The sequence below is a fragment of the Octopus bimaculoides genome, chromosome 20 (assembly GCF_001194135.2).
Source record: "Octopus bimaculoides isolate UCB-OBI-ISO-001 chromosome 20, ASM119413v2, whole genome shotgun sequence".
Classification (NCBI taxonomy): domain Eukaryota; kingdom Metazoa; phylum Mollusca; class Cephalopoda; order Octopoda; family Octopodidae; genus Octopus; species Octopus bimaculoides.
In genome coordinates this window covers 28,308,745-28,329,920 of record NC_069000.1, presented here as the reverse complement: position 1 = coordinate 28,329,920, position 21,176 = coordinate 28,308,745, and the positions used below count along the sequence as shown (strand labels likewise).

The 21,176-nt window shown below is 36.4% G+C and overlaps 1 protein-coding gene across 1 annotated transcript in view; it reads right to left on the bottom strand.

Annotated features, from left to right (window-relative positions):
- LOC106883353 (ralA-binding protein 1-A) overlaps positions 1 to 21,176 on the bottom strand; it is a 109,936-nt gene that overhangs the window by 82,723 nt on the left and 6,037 nt on the right. The window contains exons 2-4 of the mRNA XM_052974959.1: positions 8,019 to 8,188; positions 6,271 to 6,421; positions 2,853 to 2,925 (exon numbers count right to left, since the gene is read on the bottom strand). Of these exons, the coding sequence (XP_052830919.1) occupies positions 2,853 to 2,925; positions 6,271 to 6,421; positions 8,019 to 8,100 (306 nt within the window). The 5' untranslated portion in view covers positions 8,101 to 8,188. The remainder of the gene's footprint in view (positions 1 to 2,852; positions 2,926 to 6,270; positions 6,422 to 8,018; positions 8,189 to 21,176) is intronic.

Here is a 21,176-nt window from a genome sequence, read left to right as displayed (position 1 = left end):
GTGTATATATATATATATATATATATATATATATATATATATATATATGTGTGTGTGTGCGTGTGTGTGTGTGTGTGTGTGCGTATATCGATTTTTATAAACACATGTTTATGTACCTATGTGTGTATATGTATGAGTTTTTCCAAATATACTTGCATCCGTTTTGTGTATGTGTAGGTGTATATATGTAGGTTTGAGTGTATGCATATGTTTTTTGTCTATGTATGTTTGTATGTGTAGGTGTATACGAGTGTATTCCCGGAGAATAATTTTTTCCTGAATATACATTTAGCATTATCTCCCCTACACTATTACTCTGTGAACCATAAATAATTTTGTTTTTTTCAATCCATTATTATGAATTACTTAACAATTCTTTCTGACGGTAGTATGTACTTTTCTTTTTTATTTTCTCTTCCAATTCTTAACATTAACAACTATACCTTCTTTTCTTCTTACAAACGAATATAATACTATCTTACCATAATGTTACATCCTGTCGTTTTTATATTTACCCCAATTATGTTTTCCTACCCTTCGATTTTCTAGTAACTTATTTTAAATCACATCCATATACCTAAACCTCTTATCCTTAGACACTCATCTTTTAGTAAACTATTTATTTTTCAATTTTTTCACCATTTTTCATTGCACACCACCCATAACTGTCAGTACACACTAAAATTTAAATATAGCTATCATATCCCTCAAGATGCTTATTATTAACATGTATTCAAATGTATATACGTGTAGGTGTATACACTTTTATGTGGGAGCATTTGTGTGTGTTAGATACGTGTGTGCAATGTTATATTTTTTTGTCTCCGATCTTTCCTACTTATATTAAATTGGCCAAAACAGTTCTAGTTCTTACACAGACAGACTCAATACTACATAAGCATGTTCCTATATTTCTTTTTCCTCTTTCACAATCTTTTTATGAATATCCGATCGAGTTTATCCGACACAGGCTCTCTGTAGTTTTCATTGTAATATTCTTTAATACCTTTTTTGATGTTTTCTTCATCTTTTCCACAAAGGAGAATGGTAATACGTTACTGAATTAATTTAATTATTATAATTAATTTAATTTTTCCATGTTTCTTACATGTTGGTATTATCATTCGAAACGATCTATGGATTCTCCATTTTTTAACTGTTAGTTGAGTTCATATAGGATTATATTCTATATGTGCTCATAACACATTTTTTTTTTATTTTTATATATACACACACACACATATATTATATTATATATTATGCAGCTGTCCTCATTCATATGCATCACATGACTTTACCAGAACAGTCTTCTTTCTTGCACACTACACCTAAGCTTCTTATACCCAATTCTTCTCTTAAATCATTTACACTCTGTTGTACATGTACACTAACATTACCTGTCCAGCAGAACATTGCTTTTCAAACAATGAAAAAAAACAACAACAAATAGTCTCAAAAAAAAAAAAATGTGAGTTAGAGCAGAGATTTCTACAGCCAAATGCATTGTCTGTTGCACCCCTACCCCTATTCATTTCTCAGTCTATTGAATAACAGTCCAGGTATTTACTTATTTGGAAAACTGGAAATAAAAACAATACCGAAATGAGCCTTTTAGTTATAAAGATCATACAACACATAAAGAATGCCACGAAGGTCAGCTATGCTTTCACAGTGGACTGTAAGCAAATGACACCATTAGCAAAGTTATTGCTTACAACCATATAGTGAAACACACGTTTAGATGGGGAGAACACCTCCACTTTAAGTGACCGGCACTTCTTTATGCAACAGTCTTCATCCAATCACATCAGATGACCAAACCAATGCAGTCTTCTCTCTTGCACGCCTGAATATGATTCCTCTTATGCCTAACTTTTCTCTCAACACACTAGTGCTCTGTTACACATGTACACTGACATTGCACATCCAGCAGAGCATACCAACTTCATTCCTCTCTAGTCTTCACATATCCTCTGCATTCAGGGCCCACATCTCAATACCATACATATGCATCATACAATTTTCCTTTCACTCAGAGAGTGAAATAAAAAAGCACCACCAACTCCCAAGTCATTTCCAAAGCAGTGATGTAAACAAAAATTACAAAAATTCTTTTCCGAAAAGAAGAAAATCCAGCTTATGTGGGTGTCCTGATCTGAAAATCAGCCATTTATAGCTATTTTAAATAGTCCAGTGAAATTTTATTGAAATGGCATCATATCTCAGGATTTATTTCTTTCTTTACCTACTACAAATATGCCAAAAACTCAAGTCCCTACGGTTTGTACTTTTGGATTTAGCTAGGTCTGAAAATAGCATGAAACTGTTTGTGACACATAGCAAAATAGGTTTTATATAAATATTCTTAAAAATTGCCAAAAAAGTTTCCTTTTCAAGAACCTTTAAAAAAATAGGCAACTGTTATACCATAGTCACTTTTAATTTGTGTAATTTGAAAATGATTAACACCTTAGTTTCAAAGATATGACATCACAAATAAGGCTAATTATTCATTTAGGCCAATTAGGCAAGATTTCGACCAATTCACTGACCATTCAAACTGACATATTTCCTACAATATTCATGCAAATTTCACAAATGAGGTATCAAAATGTTTCTTTTTGAATGCTCTCCAAGAAGTACAGTAGAAATTACATTTAAATATTTTCAAAAATTCAGTGATACCTATTTTTATCTAAACTTTAAGCTTCATTTTAAACTCAATTTATCATCACTTGGTATTTATTAATCAAGTAATTTATTTAATTACCAATAAGCAACAAAACAACATATATTCAAATATCAGAAACAATTCTTTACAATCAGAAAATTACATTATTTATTTTATTTACCTTTTCTTTGGATTTTGGAAATATATCTTTCTTGGGAAATCTAAATGTTGGTCTTTTAATTTTGGAAGGACTCCTGAAATAAATGGAAAAAATGACAATATTAAAAAGATTAGATACAATAAACATATTTTAGATGAGAGACAAAAAGGAAAATATACTATAATTTTACTTGTGATGATATTTTGACATTTTTGCATAGTGTTGGTAAGAATATTCTCTTATAACTGAATTCCAACTGTTGATTATGTAATTACAACACCTAATCATTAGGTGTCTTTGGTAGAATTCCTGCTGTTGGAAACATTCTGAGCAGGTATCTAGTTTCTTCTCTTCCTATGTTATCCTGCAGCTATTGGGAAGGTAAGGTATTTTGTTTTAAGGACATACTGGATACTAGTAATAGGATATGAACTTACCCACTTTTACACTATAACTCTCTTCATAATATTCATGATCTGGTCCAACAATTTGGTGCCTCTCTGATAACTTCTTTTAAGGCATCTTCTTTATTCTTGTAACAGTTGACTATGATGTTGCCACACTAGATAGGTGAGATACCTGTTTAACTATACAGGTGACTAGACTGCATCCTACTCCAGGGATTTTTCATGTCTACATATCCTCAACTGCTTTATCATACTGTTGTCAATAAGATTGGCTGGACTCTTCATTTGGTACACATTAAGACCTTCTTTCACCCATTCATTCTCCATATTTAGTAACCTTTCTTAACGCTTCCATGCTGCTTACTTTTCAGAAACATAAGTGCACGTGTACCATTATCCTTCCATACACAGTTCTCTCCCACAATGTGGTGGTATTCTCTGATATGCTGCCTTGCAATCTAAAACACCTCATGTCACTATTTACTTATGACATAAAAGTTTGGCCAACCTCTTATTTTCTGCTTTTCCCTTTGTTAAACGTAGTTCACTGCTGCCCCATTCTTCCAAACCTTCAAAGCCTACCTCTTCACTTTTAATAGCTCTGTCTGCTTCCCTGTTTCGCCACATCGCCTTAAGTCACCTGTAACTTTGCAAATGTTGCAGATTGGTCAAATACTTCAATTAGAATGTCTCTAAATCTCTGACTGTTTGAAGGATCTTCAAGTTTCCATATAGTTCTTTTCCAGATTGGTTTGCATCTCTGGGTCCTTCTCACTCTAAGTCTGCAATTACTAGCTACTAACCTATGTTAAGTAGTACATTCCTCAACAGGAAAAAACTTTGCTTTCACAAACATCTATCGATTAAGTTTTCTGGTGAGAATGTAGTCAATCTAGCTTTTGTGTCCACCAGATTCATAGGTGATCAGGTGGTTAGTAAATTTCCTGAAGTTAGCGTTGCAGATCTACAAGTTATTTGCATCACAGAACTCTAACAGCCTCATTCCTACTTCATTTCTAAGACCAAAGTTGTAACCTCCATGAACATTATGAAATCCACCAGAGTGTGCCCAATATGTCTACCAAAATTACCAGCCATGACAATAAGGTCATTGTCATCTGTCACCAAGGTAATCTGCAGAAGGGCCTCATAGAAATGCACTATCTGTTCATCTGCCAGTCCAGCTTGTGTAGCAAATGCCAAGATAAAAGTTACTGTTGTATAACCTAACACTAATCTTAACTTAACAATCCTATCACACACTCACTGACCACCTCAGACACTTTATCAACCTATTTCTCTGCCAAGAATACACCTACACCACACACCTTCACTCACACACACACACACAAAACACAAAGTGCACTGTGTATTTGTGAACACAGCTTTAGTGGGCTATAAATGGAAGATGACTTTATGTAATGTCATGCAGCTTATACCAAATTTTAACTTACTCATTTCTCTTTCAGTCATAACAACAGCATCGACATGGCAGATTTCAGTGTGATAAGGAAATGAGAAGATATAATTCAGAGATTGCTGGCTTCTTAAAGATGATTAGGTTCTTGGTGCTAAAGATTGAGGAAAAACTGAAGGGCTTTGGTAAGGATCTGTCAACTATGAGCAAAAGAAAGAAACATTCTCTGCAGTTCCAGGATATCGTGAATGACAATCCCATTGAATCAATGAGAGACATTGATGGGCTGCTCATGGTAAGATGTCAGCTTTTAGATGTCTGGTGCACAAAGACATTAGGTAAAAATCCTATGTGATGAGGAGAGGGCTGTCATGTCCAACAAGACCCAGAAGAACTATGCAATAATGTGACATCCAACATATGGTGCCCTAGCTCTCCTGATTAGACCCTCCCTAACTGTTGCATCTGGGATTTTAAAGTGGAGGGGAGCCACACAATGCCAAGAACTCCTTGGGGGTTGCCATCAAAAACATGTACGCAGCATCAATGAAATCCACAAGATCCTGGAACACAATCACTTCCCTTGATCCCATTGGAACTGAAAGCTGCTTTGTTGAATGGTCTGTTTCTTTGGTGCATCTAGTTGAACATGTGGACAATTTTTTAATGGGAGTATGCTGATTTTTCTGCTTTGTGTCTTTGTTTTTCTTTATATATTTTCTTTCAGTTACCTGACTCATCCTCCTTCCTTCTCTCTCTCTCTTTTTCTCAGTGTCCATCCTCAAAAAATGTAAGCATGGTGAGAAAATTGATAAACTGATGCTTCCCAACAAAAAAATACTATGTGGAATTCATTTCCCCATGTGTCATAGAATGCATCCTTGTCACTCACACCATTATAAATGCAGTGGGCCAGGAACTACTAATAGGGACCCTGAAACTATTTACATTATTGGGTGGAATTCTGATTAAAGCACCCCACATAACCCCTCATAACTATATTATATAGAATTTTCAGAAAATTTTTGTGAATTTGTGTTCTACACATGGGAATTCATGTGATTATGCAAATTTTTTTTTAATTCTTTAATCTCTACCTCCACCCTCACCCCCAATTTAGGGGAAAGTTAACATTTAAATTACAAAAAGTTTTTTGTGTGTAAATCCCAACAATGGACCTCCTTTGAGCACATCATTCCATTAAACATGTTTATGAGTAAAAAATAATGTAAAACATTAATACATATCAGAGTGACAAAGAAACAAGGAAGGTACCAGGTGGTCAAGGGATGTGTTAAATCACCCCCTTAAAAAAATTTTTTTTTTTTACATAATTGTATGAATTCCCATGTGTAGAATACAAATTTACAAAACTTTTCTTAAAATTCAAAAAAAAAAAATAGAAAAAAGTTATGAGGGGTGCTTAAACCAAGATTCTGCCCATTATTGTTCACAAATTGTGATATAAAATTTTAAAATAATAAAAAAACAAACAAGCAGAAGGACAACACTGAATATTGTAAGGAGCTTATTCTGGAGCCAATTATTTATGCTAGCTGACATTACCACTCCTTAGAGAAATCAAAACCAGGCTAAATTGTCTAAGTTCACTTACTTGATGTCTTCCATATTGACTAGCTGCTCTTCTTCAGAATCTTCTTCTTCAAACATCATATAACCTTTGTCTTTCTTTTCCTTACGGCTTTCTTTCTTCTTTTTATCTGTGTCTTTCTTCTTGCTTTGTCGCTCGTTGTCATCTTCACCAACTATAGGCAACAAATAAATCAGTTTAAGCTATATTAGTATATACAAAAATATTACAAACAAAAATGTTTCACCTTTAAGTGAAAACAATAGAGATAAACATAGTATTGTTTTTTCATGTTACACTTTGTCATAAACCACTTTATCAGATGAGATGGTCAGTCAGAATAAGGTAAAACATGTCGAGTCATTGACTAATATTGTTTTTTGTTCACAGCATATTTCTAGTTAACTTTTTAACCTTTCTTGCATTAGATTGGTAAATGCTAACTTATATGGACAACATATCTGAATTATTAAATCTCTAAAACAATTGAAGCATTTAGTAGCAGTGTCGTAAGCGCCAACCCAGCCATTTTGGAGATTAGTTTATCATTTTCTTTGTCTCAACATCTAGAATCTGAAAAATTGGGAGGAAGAACCAATCTGGCTGAAAAAAACTGTACCTCAATGCTACTGACACAATGCTCACTCACCCAAACTCAGACCAGAGAGTTTAGTAACACACCATCATAAGCACACAGGTGTGGTCTCTGTATCGTTTTCCAAGGTGTTATGGCTCATTTTCTAACATTCTTAGTTACCATCATAACAATAATGGGCTATTATCCTACTATTTGTCTTACCTCTGAAAGATACTTAAAACACAAACAATATCTTTAGCGGGGTTCGGTAGGTTTTTTCTAGGTATTATGGCTAAAATATGCAATGCAATACACCATTTCATAGTACCAGTATATACTACAAAATGAGAAAGATGCAGTATTTGTTTCATCTTTCAGATGCATACATACATAAATAATTTTACATAGGTGGAATGATTAGAGGAGGTCTTCACAGTTATTTTAAGACCAAAACCAGCTTCCTAACTTCATTCCTTGCCAACATATTGCATTCTGAAAGTTGCAAAACTTTGATTGCATTTTTCTCAGTTTTTAAGTTGTGGTGCTTATGACAGTCTGTTACTAAACGCCTCAATTATGTTATCTCAGCCAATGTACAATCTTGTACATTTACTTAGTGATACTTTCATCACTATTTCAGAAAATATAGTGTCAGCTATACTTCACTGGGAGAGTCAAAATAATGTTGATATTTATCTAGAATTGCTTCCTGTACAAGTTTTATATTTTGTTTTATTACAGCATGATTATTTTTAACTGTCAATTAATTCCATTCATTAAATGAATTAACATTAGCTTACAGTGTTTTGTTGTTGAACCTTCAAGTCAGTTCTGATTGAGCAGTGCTTTTGTTAAAGGCATTCTGACTGACCAGATTGTCTTTCTTTTAAGTGAATAAATTGTATTCTCTGTTAAGATGGTAAGATATGGTTTAAGAAAAATTTAGTTAAATATATGTGTATATATATATATGTGTGTGTGTGTGTGTATATATATATATATATATATGCATACATATTTATATGTATATATATGTATGTACATACATGAGTATGCACATACACATATGGCATGTATGTGCATGCACACATGCATATACACATACATATATAAATACATACCTATACACACGTATTCTCTAAAGATAAAAAAAAAGGAACTATTATAAAGTGATCAAAACAAAAAGATTATTTACTTGAGGCAGAATCAATTCCTGTGGAAGGCCGGTATAGCCCAGGGAAATCTTTGTCATGACCATCTGCGCTTTCATAACTCATGATGATAACAGTAGTGGTGGTGGAGGTGATGATAGATTCTTAATATCTTCAGGAATGAAACTCTTCTAAAAGCAGCTTCTCCTGAAAGCTAGAGAATATTAAATTGCTTTTTACAAAAGTAACTCAAGTACAATACAATAACAAGTACAAGGAAAATACTTAACCTTTCTAATTTGAATTTTGAGAATGATTCTCACGCCACCATTCAAAATCTCTCGATTCAAAGTGTTAAATGGCCCATTATATTGTTTTATGTGAGAACCTTTTGTTATGTTTCAAACACTATTTTGATAATAAAAATGCTATTTTATTACATCTGTCCTAAATTTTCAATTATTTTTCAAAACTAATTGCAACATAAAGCTGACACCTCCATAAAGAAGTGCCCATCACTCAAAGTGGATGCAACATGAGGAAGATATGGGATGAATTACTGAAGAACAACATCAGGAAGCTGAACTTTTCAGGTGAGATGACAAAGGACGAGATACTTGGTGCCTGGCCATACTGATGAAGACCCATACCCCACAGCAGAAGTGTTAAGACTGATCCATGCAGTGCCATGTGAAAGCACACAGCACATTTCTTCAAACATAAAGAACTGTAACTACATATATTCCAAGGGGTATTTCAAATCATTAGTGACTCTGCCAATCTACTCCTGCCCTCCTCATAATAATAATGATGATGTTATTGATTATGATGATGATGATTGAATATGCATACTGACTGATCCATGTCTGTTTGATACTAGGATTGTGAAGAAAGCATATGACTGGCGCTACAATTTATTGACCGTATGAAGAAGAACAGCAAAGCTGACTTCCTCAGGATTTGTTCTCAAGAGCCAGAACAAATTCCACAAAGCATTTTGTCTAATGTTCTAATAATTCTGTCAATCTTCCCTAAATAAGGATTTCTAACATAGGCACATGACAGCAAATTTCTTGTGGGGGAGATAGCAGATTGAACAGTTAAGAAATATAGAAGGCCAAGACAAAAATTACTACCGAAAAGATTTTAAAAAAAGCAGTTAAGGAAACTCCCAAATTGGAAGAGCCCAGGATTGGATGGGGTCCAAGGTTACAGGATGAAGAAGATGGGAGGGCTCTATGAAAGGATAGTACAACAACTAGATGAGTCCTTGCAGGAGGGCACAGAACCCAGCTGGATGACAAAGAGAAAGATATTATTATGTGCCAAGGATCCTGAAAAGGGTAATATTGCATCCAACTTTCAACCAATAACAAGCCTTCTGCTAATATGGAAACTATTGTCAGGTGCTTTGGCCAGTGAATTGTATAAATTCTTAAAAAGAAGTAGGCTGCTACCCACTGAACATAAAGGGTGCTGAGAGGAACCATGGAATGAAAGATTAGCTGTTAATTGATGATCTAATTATCAGAAACTGCAAGAGAAGACACACAAACCTGGGCATGGCATGGATTGACTATCATAAAGCATGGAAATTTATGGAGTAGCAGAAAACATGAGAAGCTTTATATGGAACAGTATGAAATGTTGGAGAACTGAATTGACAGCAGGGAATCAGATATTAGGAGAGGTGAAAATCAAGAGAGGAATCTTCCAGAGGACAGTGTATCCCCTACTGGTCTTTGTGCTGGGAATGATCCCCTTGAGTGAAATACAACAGAAGACAAAGTTGGGATGTGATTGGGAAGCAGTAAGGGAAAACTTGAACCACTTGTTATTCATGGACGACTTGAAGTTGTTCGCAAAAAGTGAGACAGAACTGGACAATCCAGTCTAATCTGTGCAGATTTTCTCAAATGATATCAAGATGGAATTTAAACTCTCAAAATGTGTTATGATGGTGATGAGATGAAGAGAGCTTGTCAGGACAGAAGGCATATGTATGCCATGTGGTGAAATGATGAAGGCAACTGAACCTGAATCTGGTTGTAAATACCTGGGAATATTCGAGGCAAATGGAAATGATATAAAAGAAAAGATAAAGAAAGAGTACACCTACAGCAAGTGAGAAAAATATTGGCTTCAAAGCTGAATGCCAGAAACATAATTTCAGCAATAAACTCATACAGTTTCAGTAATTCAGTATGGTGCTGGAATCCTGAAGTGAACAGAGGAGGAGCTAAAAGAGTTGGACAGGAAGACAAGAAAGCTCCTAATGATGCATGGAGCCCATCATCTGCGTGGAGACACTGATTGCCTATACATGAAGAAAGAAAATGGAGGAAGGGGACTGATAAGTGTGGAAGACTGTGTATGTATCAAATTCAGGAGCTTAATGAGATACCTCTCCCAAAGTAAGGAAACCTTGCAAGTGTCAGTTAGGAATGAGAGAATATTGAAAGCATAGAAGAAGGGAAAAACAAAGGAAGAGGTACAAAAAGGACATGAAGAAGTATTAGGCAACAAAGGACTACACAATTCTATGTAGCCAAAACAGCATTGAATCTAATATTCCTCTAATTATTAGACTTTATAGTGTGACTGTCCCTACCTCTTCTACACCTCATCATGCTCATGGCCAAATCAGTGAATGGTTGCTGAAAGCAGATTAGGATCAGGCAATACTTCACCGAGAGGAGATATAAGCTTCTGCTTATTCCTGTCTGAAGTATCGTCCGATACTTCGGACTTATCGTCCGATGAATTTACTTTGTTGACATTCTTCATCGACAGAATTTTTATATCTTTCAACCTTTCAGTCAAGTCCGCCTTTCTTCCAGTAACATACTGTCCATATAATCTTAAATATTTCTTTAACTCAGGCACAGTAAGTACTTCGATAGCTGAATCATCGAGCTGCTTTATATCCATGATAAGACGTAAAACAATAACAATAGCGTGGATGTCTGCGGAAGTTTAATTGTCTACATGCAGTACCGCCTAGCCAAGGGAGATAACCTACTTATAGGAAAGCCCTATAGAGGATTGTGAGCACTTGACACTGTTCCAGATGCCATACACCCTGTCTTGGTCTTTGTTTGACTCAGGACTGTAGCTCTGTTAAACAGACAAGCTGTGGAAATATCCATCTGACAAATGATGACCGCCTACCCACCATCAAGGAATTCCTGAAGATTTTGCAATCTCAGCATACATCTGCACATCATCAGTCACAACATGCCTAAGCCTCCACCCAAATGGAGCATTTGACCAATGGCATATGTCCCTTCCACAGGAAGCAGAAGAGCAGGGATTTTAGTCCAGCCAGTTGTGAACTGGAGCAAGGTACCAGAGCTAGGCATTAATATTGGGTTGGCAACTAAGTTCCAGACGTTTTTTTTAAATTTTGGAATTTATAGCATTTTTAAATTTTGGAATCTACTTTTTTTTAGAATTCTATTTTTGAATCATTTTGGAATCTTTTTTTTTTTTTTTTCTAGTTAATTTTAGTTAATTTTTGTTTATTTTCAGATCATTAAAATGGAATGTCAAGTTAAGAAAAACAAGCATTTTTTACACCTCCTTTTTGCTTTTAATCAAGGTTCTAAGGCCACAAAAGCTGCTCATGACATTTGTGCTGTGTATAGAGAGGGTGCTATAGCTGAAATGGAAATTTTGAACTTAAAGATGCATCTTGTTCTGGCTATCCACCCCATCCCTTAGACCCCACCCTTGCTTCCCCCACACCCCAACACCACACCACCACACTGCCCACTTCCCAGCACCTACACCATCATCCAAACACCTACACATGCACACGTCAATGTCACCAGCCCCCTTCCACACGCGCATACACGTTCTCACATACACACGCATGCACACCTTTGTTTTGGGATCACCACTACTTTATTATCTCCCTTCTTCCTAGCTCTCCTGTGTAACCCCTCTGTCCTGCATTCACCATGACAGATCGCTAGCCACTATACCTTTTTCTATTTTCTCTCCCTGTTTATTTCTGTGTTCTTTACTATCGAAGAGAGTAGGCTCGAAACATAAAAGACTTTCTCACTTCCCGAGCGTTAAACTAATACATCGGTTTATTGTTTACTAACCTGTCTTCGTCTTTTGTTTTTTTTGTAAATTCTCACTATACATATATACATATATATATATATATATATATATATATAGACATGGTTCTTGGTATGCCTAAGTCTCTTCCAGGCACACACACACACACACACACACACACACACACACACACACACACACATCATCATCATTATTTAGCATCCGCTTTCCATGAGTTTGACAGTTTGACTGAAACTGGTAAGCCGGAGAGCCACACTAGGTTCCACTTTGAATTTGGCTTGGTCTCTATGATGCTTACACTCTGCCGTACATGCACACTGACATTGCACATCCAGCGAAGCATACTAGATTCATTTTTTTCAACCCTTCGCATGTCCTCTGCTATCACAGCCCATGTTTCACTGCTGTGTAGCATGACTGTTCACACACAGGCATCATACAATCTGCCTTTCACTCTCAAGGAGAGGCCCTCTGTTGCAAACAAAGGCAGAAGCTCTCTGAACTTTGCCCAGCCCATTCTTCTTCTAGCATCTACTGTCTCAGAGCATCCCCCTCCACTGCTGACTTGGTCACCTAGGTAACAAAAGCTATTAACTACTTCTAAGTATCCCCACTGGCATTTGATAAAGTCTATTTACAGTATATTTCTAGTGTTTACTGTACCTGTGCATCTACCACACACAAATACTATTTCCCTGTTAACCTTTTTCTAATATTGCTGCACCTCTGGGTATACCCAGCTCACACTGGGTATACCTTGTGGAGTTTCCACCTATGCCTTTTCTACATATCAAGCAGGGCTATCTACCTGAAGGGATTTGTGATTTGTCAGCTTTCCTACAAACTAAGACTTTGATTTTTGTAAAATTATCTCTAAGACCCTTTGATTCCAGACTTTGCTTCCACTCCTGAAATTTCTTCTGTAGTTCTGGTAGTGATTCAACAACAAGGAGAAGATCATCAGCATAAAGGAACTCCCAAGGTAGCCCAACTTAAATTCCACTGTCATTGCTTGGAGGACTATGATGAACAAGAGGGTGCCAAGGACTGATCCATGGTGGACTCCTACTTGTACACTGAATTCATCTTCTCTTCTCAGTCAACCTGACTGTGCTGAATAATAAGGATGAAAGTATCCATCTGAAAGTAATGGGCAATGTCTTTTGACAAGCAGCCAAGCTCTAAGCTCTCTCTAACTGGAAGTGGGAGTAATGTGTGGATGAGAGACTGCTGCCCATGTAGCGAGACACTGCATAGCATATGCCTCCCTCATCACCTTGCCTCCTGCTGAAGCTAAACATAAAAAATAATTTAAACTGGACTACATCTTGGAGATGTATCTAAGACATGCTCTCTCATTTCACATACTTACATACCTATCTTATGAAATACCCAGCACACTCATGGCTACTGACAACAAGATTGCTTCTTACAGAGGTGTCTGTCAGGGGGATCCTCTTGGTCAGCTCCTTTTTGCCTTGGCTGTTGCTGATGTTGCCTGATCAGTCCACTCACCTTTCAATATCAGATACCTGGATGACTCAATCCTGGGTGGCTCCGCTGGGTCTGTAGTTAGAGATCTTCAACAGGTCATCCAGGTTCTAAAGTTCCTTGGGCTTGAGATCAACCTGTCCAAGTCAGAGGTGATAAATGTGAACTATGGTGAGGCTGAATTCCAAGATGCTGTACTCAGCATCCAGCCAGTCTTGATGGGAGCTCAGCTGATGCCAAGAGACACCTCCTGCATTCCTGGCTCCTTAATCCTCTCAAAAGCCATAAGAGGGTACCTGGAGATCAAGCTTGCAAACCTATTTAGGATGATAGAGAGATTGTGCTTCATTGACACACACATGACACTCTCCCTCTTGAGGAATTGCTCTGACCTGCCTAAGCTCCTTTTCTCACTATGCAGTGTATATGTCACCCTCTCACAAATCGACTCAGTGAAATCGATGCCACCATTTGGTGCTGTGCTGAACAGATAGTTTTGACAATGCTGACTGGTAACAGAATGGCCTCCATTCTGCTTTGGACCTGGCTCTGCTGACCTATTTTTCTTCAATCTCATCCAGCAGCACCCTTAATGGTGAGGTACTTTGTGGAATGAATAAACCTAACATGGCCTGGAAACTGGAGCCAGTTCTGGCTGATAGGACCCCTGAAGGTTTTGCTGTCCCCCAGAATATAGATATCCAACAGAACTGGCATGACATCAAAGGCAAATCTACCTTCACGCAGATTGAGACACACTTAGACCTGCACTGCCTTGCCTGTCTCCATTCTGCTTCACAGCCAAACAGTGACATGTGGCTCAGTTCAGTGCCCTCCTCATGAACTGGTTCATTTCTTGATGATGAGTGCACTTGTATTGGAGTGGCCCTGCACCTCAGTCTCCACATGTGCAAGCTGCACAAATACTGTTGTGGAGCCATACTCAATAAATTTGGCCTGCATCCATTATCCTGCAGCCAAAGTATAGGCTGGTTTCCGTGACATGTTGCTCTGAACTATATCATTAAAAGGGGCCTTGATGCAGCAGAGTTTCCACCACAACTGGAGCCTGTAAGTCTTGAACAAAGGAATGGTAAGCACTCCAACAGAATAACCTTATTCCCATACGGGGGTGGGGGAATCTCTAATTTGGTATGTGACAAGCAGCAACACATTCTCCTTCTCCAACTTTGCTGTATTGGCCACAAACCCAAGTATCACCACCCATAATGCAGAGAAGAAGAAGTTAAACAGATACAGAAGCTTGACTTGCTACTTTCTCTCTGTGCAATCAAGACCTCAAGTGTTCTCAGACTACACTGCTGATTACTTTCACAAAATCAAGCTAACAATAGCCTGCCTGAGAAATGAGCCCCACAAGATGGGGTGACTATTGCAGCAAGTGTCGCTGGCTATTCTCTACAGAAACATCTTTGCAATTATGTCCAGAAGGCACAGTTGAACACACCATTCGATCTGGTGTAACAACCTGTTAGTTCCTACAAACCCACCTTTTGCTACTTAGTTCTCCTTTTTTTCTTTTTCTTTTTCTTTGTTTCCTTGTTGATATAATTGTTTTCTTTTTTCCTCAATAGTTTAATCTTTTATACTTTTAATGTTTATTTTTCTTTGTTTTCTTTCCATTTGATTTTTTTGTCTTGTTCCTTCATTCTCATTTTTGTTGTTTCATTTTTATTGTTGTTGTTTAAACCAACACTGACAGTGATGGTAGTGCTTTGTTATTACAGTGAGAAGGCAGAATGAAAACAGCTCTTCCAATCTATAATTTCACCCCACTAACTTTTTGGTGAAAAATTCAAAGCTATACCTTCTCAAAATATTTCAAGAAATGGGTAAATTTTCAAAATTAATCAGAAAGTATTTTGGGGTATACTTATGTCTGATCTTGATTCTGTGAATGATGTAGCATTGCTATCATCCATCTACGAACACATTCAGAGCAAGACACACAGACTGGAAGAAAATTATGACAGAATTGGCTCTAAACTTAACTCAGAAAAATGTAAAACACAAGGAATAATACCAAACAACAAACTTGTGTGAGAATCAGCAATGACGACATGGAAGTTGTTGAAGAATTTGTTTACTTTGGGGTAACAGTCAAGAAAGATGGAAGATGAATGGCAGATATAAAGAACAGGAGAGCATTCTACAATCTAACAAAGGTATGGAGAAGCAAAGGTACAGGCAGTAAAATGAAGCTGATGCTATTCAAGACATTGGTCTGGCCAGTATTACTCTACGGATATGAAAACTGGAAAGTGACAAAAATGGAAGAAAAAACAATGGACAGCTTCCAATTCACATGCTTAAGGAGATTACACAACATCAAGTGGTTGCAAAGAGTCTGAAATTACACAATTGAGATGAAAATGGGCATCAACAGGATCAGTGATGAAATAAGATTAAGTTGCTGGAACTGGATGAGGTAGGTCCTCAGACAAGATCAAGAAGGCAGTTGTATGGTAGCACCAAAGTGGCAGCCTGGGAGATAAAGAGCAGCAGGGTGTCCTAAAACCACATGGTGAAGGACCATTGACATGGAAAAGAGATAAAGGGTGGAGAAGCTGGAATGACACAAGAACAATTGTAGAAAACAGAGGTGGTTGGAGAACTCATGTTGTGGCCTTATGTGCTCATGGCACAAAGAGAACTAACTAACTATGCCTGGTATGCCAATTCTGCTATCCACAATTTTAAATTCAAAACCAAAAGTTCTGTAGGCAAGTACAGATGATTTCTTAATTGATCCAAGTGCCATGACTGGCACTTATTAATCCCATGGGGATGAATGGCAACATTGACTCCACTATAGTTTTCTACAACATTTTTATGCCTTTTGGAGAGAGGGGGTGTAAAAGAAAAACAGAAAGAGAAATCAAAGGCAAATTGATTTCTCACAATATTTGAATTAAGAAAATTGTTGCAGTAAGATAAAACATATCTTAATTTTACCATTTTTGTCAACAGCTATGATAACTATTTTAATGATGGAGATAATACAGAGTACAACTGTAGAACCATAAAAAGAAAAGAGAGAATATCATAGATAGATTTCACAGAAATACATTATTAAAATAAAGATTGGCATTTGTTTTACAATGTAAAGCTAAAGAGAGCTTGGACACCAGACTACCACAGCTAGCTTTCCCAAATGCATTTAACTAGATGGATTGAGACAATGTACAACGTTTGTATAACATGAATTTTATCCATAATTCATGTGACAACTTTGTAGATAAGTGGAGAAGTATTTTCAATTGCATCATCTCAAGTATATGACAAGTATAGGTTTATCTTCTCTAGAGGAGGAACAGGCAATCCAAAACACAATAAATGACCTCTTTTTTAAGTCACAAGGGAGCACTTAGGCAATTACTTGACCTGCTAGAAACAGTAGTTAAATCTCCTTTAAATCAATCCTAAACCTTAAAAAAAAAAGCCATGTTGGATAGGGTAGTCCTAAATATACTATGTCTGAATGAACTATGGGGGCTATGATAGTCGAAATGTGTTTAATGAAAGGCCTGTTCATTGAGAGTTAAACAACAACAAAGCTATATTTCTGATGAATTAACTGCATAAAATTGTACTATTGCATGGTGCCTTTATGTGCCATAATCTGGATAGCCATTTAGAAACCTAGGATTAAGGGGAAAAAATGACTGATGAGAGCTTGTTTTATAACAGAGATGTGTTAAAACCAGAATCAAAATAAAGTAAACTTTTGAGGTTTATTGGTAAAAGTGAACTCAGCATAGCAAACCAACAATATACTCAACAGCACAGTTTTGTTACAACAGTTCAGGTACTTTCAGTGACACATTTAAGACATTTTTTGCAAAATCTAGGCAACTAATTCTCTTATTCTTTAAATTTCCATCAATTGACTTTGCACATGCTAGGGCATCACCTTCAAGGGTTTTAGTAGATTATATTGACGTCAGTACTTAGTAGGGTACTCATTTTATCAATTTCCATTTATCAAATGGTTGAGTTTGCCTCTTGAATTATATCCTTGTAGAGCTTCTAAAGTTTCAATCTTAAATTGCATTCACAAAACATTGGTCAACCTAAGTTATTGTAGAAGACACTTACCTAAAGTACCACACAATGGGATCAAACCCACACCCATATAGCTGTGAAAGAAATTTAACTACATGATTATGCCTGTACAAATGAAATAAGAATGAAAGAAAATCTCCCACTAGCTTTTATGGATACTGATCTGTTACAAGTGCTTTTTGTCATCGGAGGAACTGAGTTAAGCACTGCAAACAATTAACCTTTTCATCAATATCACAGTTCTGTTACTACTTACCTCTAATGTAACCTACTTACATCAAGCCAATATTTCTTTAAAGCTATGTCTATCCAAGTGATCTTTCAGCTTCCATATTCCTTCAGATTCACTTGAGGGTTTGGGGTACCTGAAGGCAATGAGGAAATTACCTATATGGTTACTTGAACCAAAGAAGGAATGAATCTCTTTATGGTTACAAACCAAACAGAGAACTTCTATATGGTCACTTAACATGCTATAAATAGCAAATTTTCCTCAAACCTACCATATTAAAAAATCTTCACATTAAACAATGTGATATAAAGTACATTATTTCCTGCAAAGAAAAAAAAGGGAGGATGAGAGCTTGAATGCTTTTAATCATAGGTCAGCCCAATCAGGAGTGACTTAGGACAAAGCAACAACTTAAACCTCTAAGCTATGAATAAGTGACAAAATTCAATCCTAGGTTCTTGGAGTCTTGTGATGTAAATGAGCTAACATTTTGCAACACTTTAGAAAATTGGCCACCAACTGATCAGTTGAATACACAAACCAGATGAACTTGTTTAGGTTATCTCTACAGATTTTCTATAGAAATTATAACCAGCACTGATTCTTTTTATGTTTCGTATCCATATTTCAGGAGTTTTTGCTCCTTCATCAGCACCCATCTAACTCATTAATCAGCCACAAATTCATTGCTTAAATAGCCACTGAATATGATGTTATTGAATATACCAATTTTACATATTAAACACATTCCTGGAAGCCGGTATATAAATATTAATGACCTGTAGGGACACTGTATTTTATTACACAACCATAATATCCGACAAAGTTTATTAAACGTTTTTATAAGTCAATACTGTGGTCTACTGTTTAGCAGTGCTGTTACATCACATTAATATCAATAAAAAAAGACATGAAAATGACATTACAAGAGGTCGCTGAATGAGGAGAATATGTGGGAGAAGTCTACTCTAAGTAAACCCAGCAAAAAGACCAGCTAATGAAGTTGACAGCTATATGAAAGACTGTGCAATTACGAACATGAAGACAGGGAAAGCAGCTGTACCATCAGGGTTAGTTGCTGAGATGCTGAAAATATGAGGTGAAATACTAAGCATTAATGACTTGCATAGTCAATCAGTTGTACAGAAAAGTGTCATAGCCAATGACACAGCGATATCAACTACTTCAGAAAAGAACTTCAGTGGCATGCAATTGATGAATCAAGACAGTAACAAAGAGTTATGGAATAACTGTTATGAAGAGAGTTATTTAAGACAAGATGCTGTTGTTGTCTTATGTCGAGCTGGGCTACCGTTAATGTCACCTTCCTGATGATACAGCTACAAGAGCTAAAAAAGTACCAACTAGCATTCATTGACCTGAAGGACTCTGTCAAGGTACCATGTTCTGTAGCTGGTGGTCACTAAAATCAATCAGGCATAGGAATGTCATGCAATGAAGCTTAGGAATGCCATGTAAACCAAGCACATAGTTTAGTTCTCAGCCCCTCCTGATTATTATAGGTATTAAGGTCATAACAGAGAAGTTTATGACTTGCTGCCTGTGTGAACCCCTGGAGCTGATGATCTAGTTTTCATAGTTGAATATGCCAAAGAATCAGAGAAAATTCCAGACATGAAAGTAGAATTTAAAGATTCTATAGCCACAAAGATGACTATGACCAACAGGTAGGATCAGTATTGTATACTAAGTATAAACTGCAGATGAAGAGGTGCAGAGGAATCATAGGTAGCCTGACAGAGAAGAAAGAAACTTGTAAGAGACGTACAGGAGTAATTAACTGTAAGAAATAAATTTTTTCAAATACTTACAGGAAACCTAGTAATAGTTAATAGCTTCTATTGCCTAGGTGACAAAATTAGCATTGGAGGTAGATACTTCAAAAGCTTGGAAGCCAGAGAATGGGATAGAAAAAGCTCAGAGAACTATTACCGCTATGTGTAAGAGGATTCTCTCTCTGAGTGAAGGGCAGACTGTATGATGTTTGTGTACAAAGTGTGAGGCTGCATGATAAGACATGGACATTGAATGCTGAGGATGTGTGAAGGCTGGAAAGAAAAGAAGCAAGTATACACCACTCGATATGTAATCTATGTATGCATGAGCAACATTGTCCAAATGAACTAAGAGAAAGGCTGTAGAGAGAAGACTGTACTAGTGATTTATGTGTTTGGAGGATGACTGTTGAATACATAAGTGCCAAGCAATCCAAGTGGAAGAAACATGGGAAAGAAGAAGAGGAACTAAGTCATAGAAAGAAGTGATGAAATCCAATCTCAAGAAGTTGAAAGTCACAAAGGAGATAAAGGATTGTAACAAATAGAAATGGCAGGACACTATGCTAGAGTAAAAGTAGATATAAAATTATGACGATGATGACAATAAGAGAAGAGAAAAATATGCTCCAAGATATGATAGATGCTGCTTTATCAGAGACTGCTTTTCTCATCAAAGGAATTGATCTTAGCAATTCTCATGGTTAAGATACCACTTACTACAATCACCCCTTTGTCTACCTGATTACTATCTATTTTGGTCATGAATACAATGCAATGCTGATGTCATGATTTAAACTACTGATCCCCTTCAATGTTCTTTTGTTAACATATCGACTTGGCTACACACACACACATTACTAAGTAATAGCACAGATTTCAAACATGGAACAAAGATGGTGGGGAGAAGTTGAGATCTGCTGTAAAATTAAGTAAAATAATTATAATGTTACGAATTCAATTTCCAAACTGAATGGTGCATTTGTGTCCTTTGAGACAGGCACTTTATTTCATGTTGGTCCAGTCTACTGAACTGAAAAGAAGTGCAACAGAGGTTAATCCTGCAATGGCCTTGTGTCCTGTTCAGTGAGAGGTTTTATACTCTCAGTTACTTCAACACTTTGGAAACCAGCAGAACTTCAGTCTAATGAATCTGTAGGCTTGAGACAGACATTTTACAAGAAAGCTCGAACATACTCAGGCAAAAACTAAGAATTTTCAGTTGAAATTATTGAAACCAAATTAAATATAATCTGCAGAATATCCAATGTGGTTTTGAAAGTGAATTTGAGCTTAACAGGATAAGAAAAGGTAATGATTCATACAAGGACTGGAACAAAAATAAGTTGTGTCTATAAAGAGATGTGGCTGATATAGATGTTAAGTACTAGATAAACAAAAAAAAATTTGAGTGCCAGCAGTTAAAATAGAGGTCAGCAAGTAGAGGTATTGGATAGAATACTTAAAACTCATTTTTCCACATATTGTGAAAAAAAAAAAAAAAA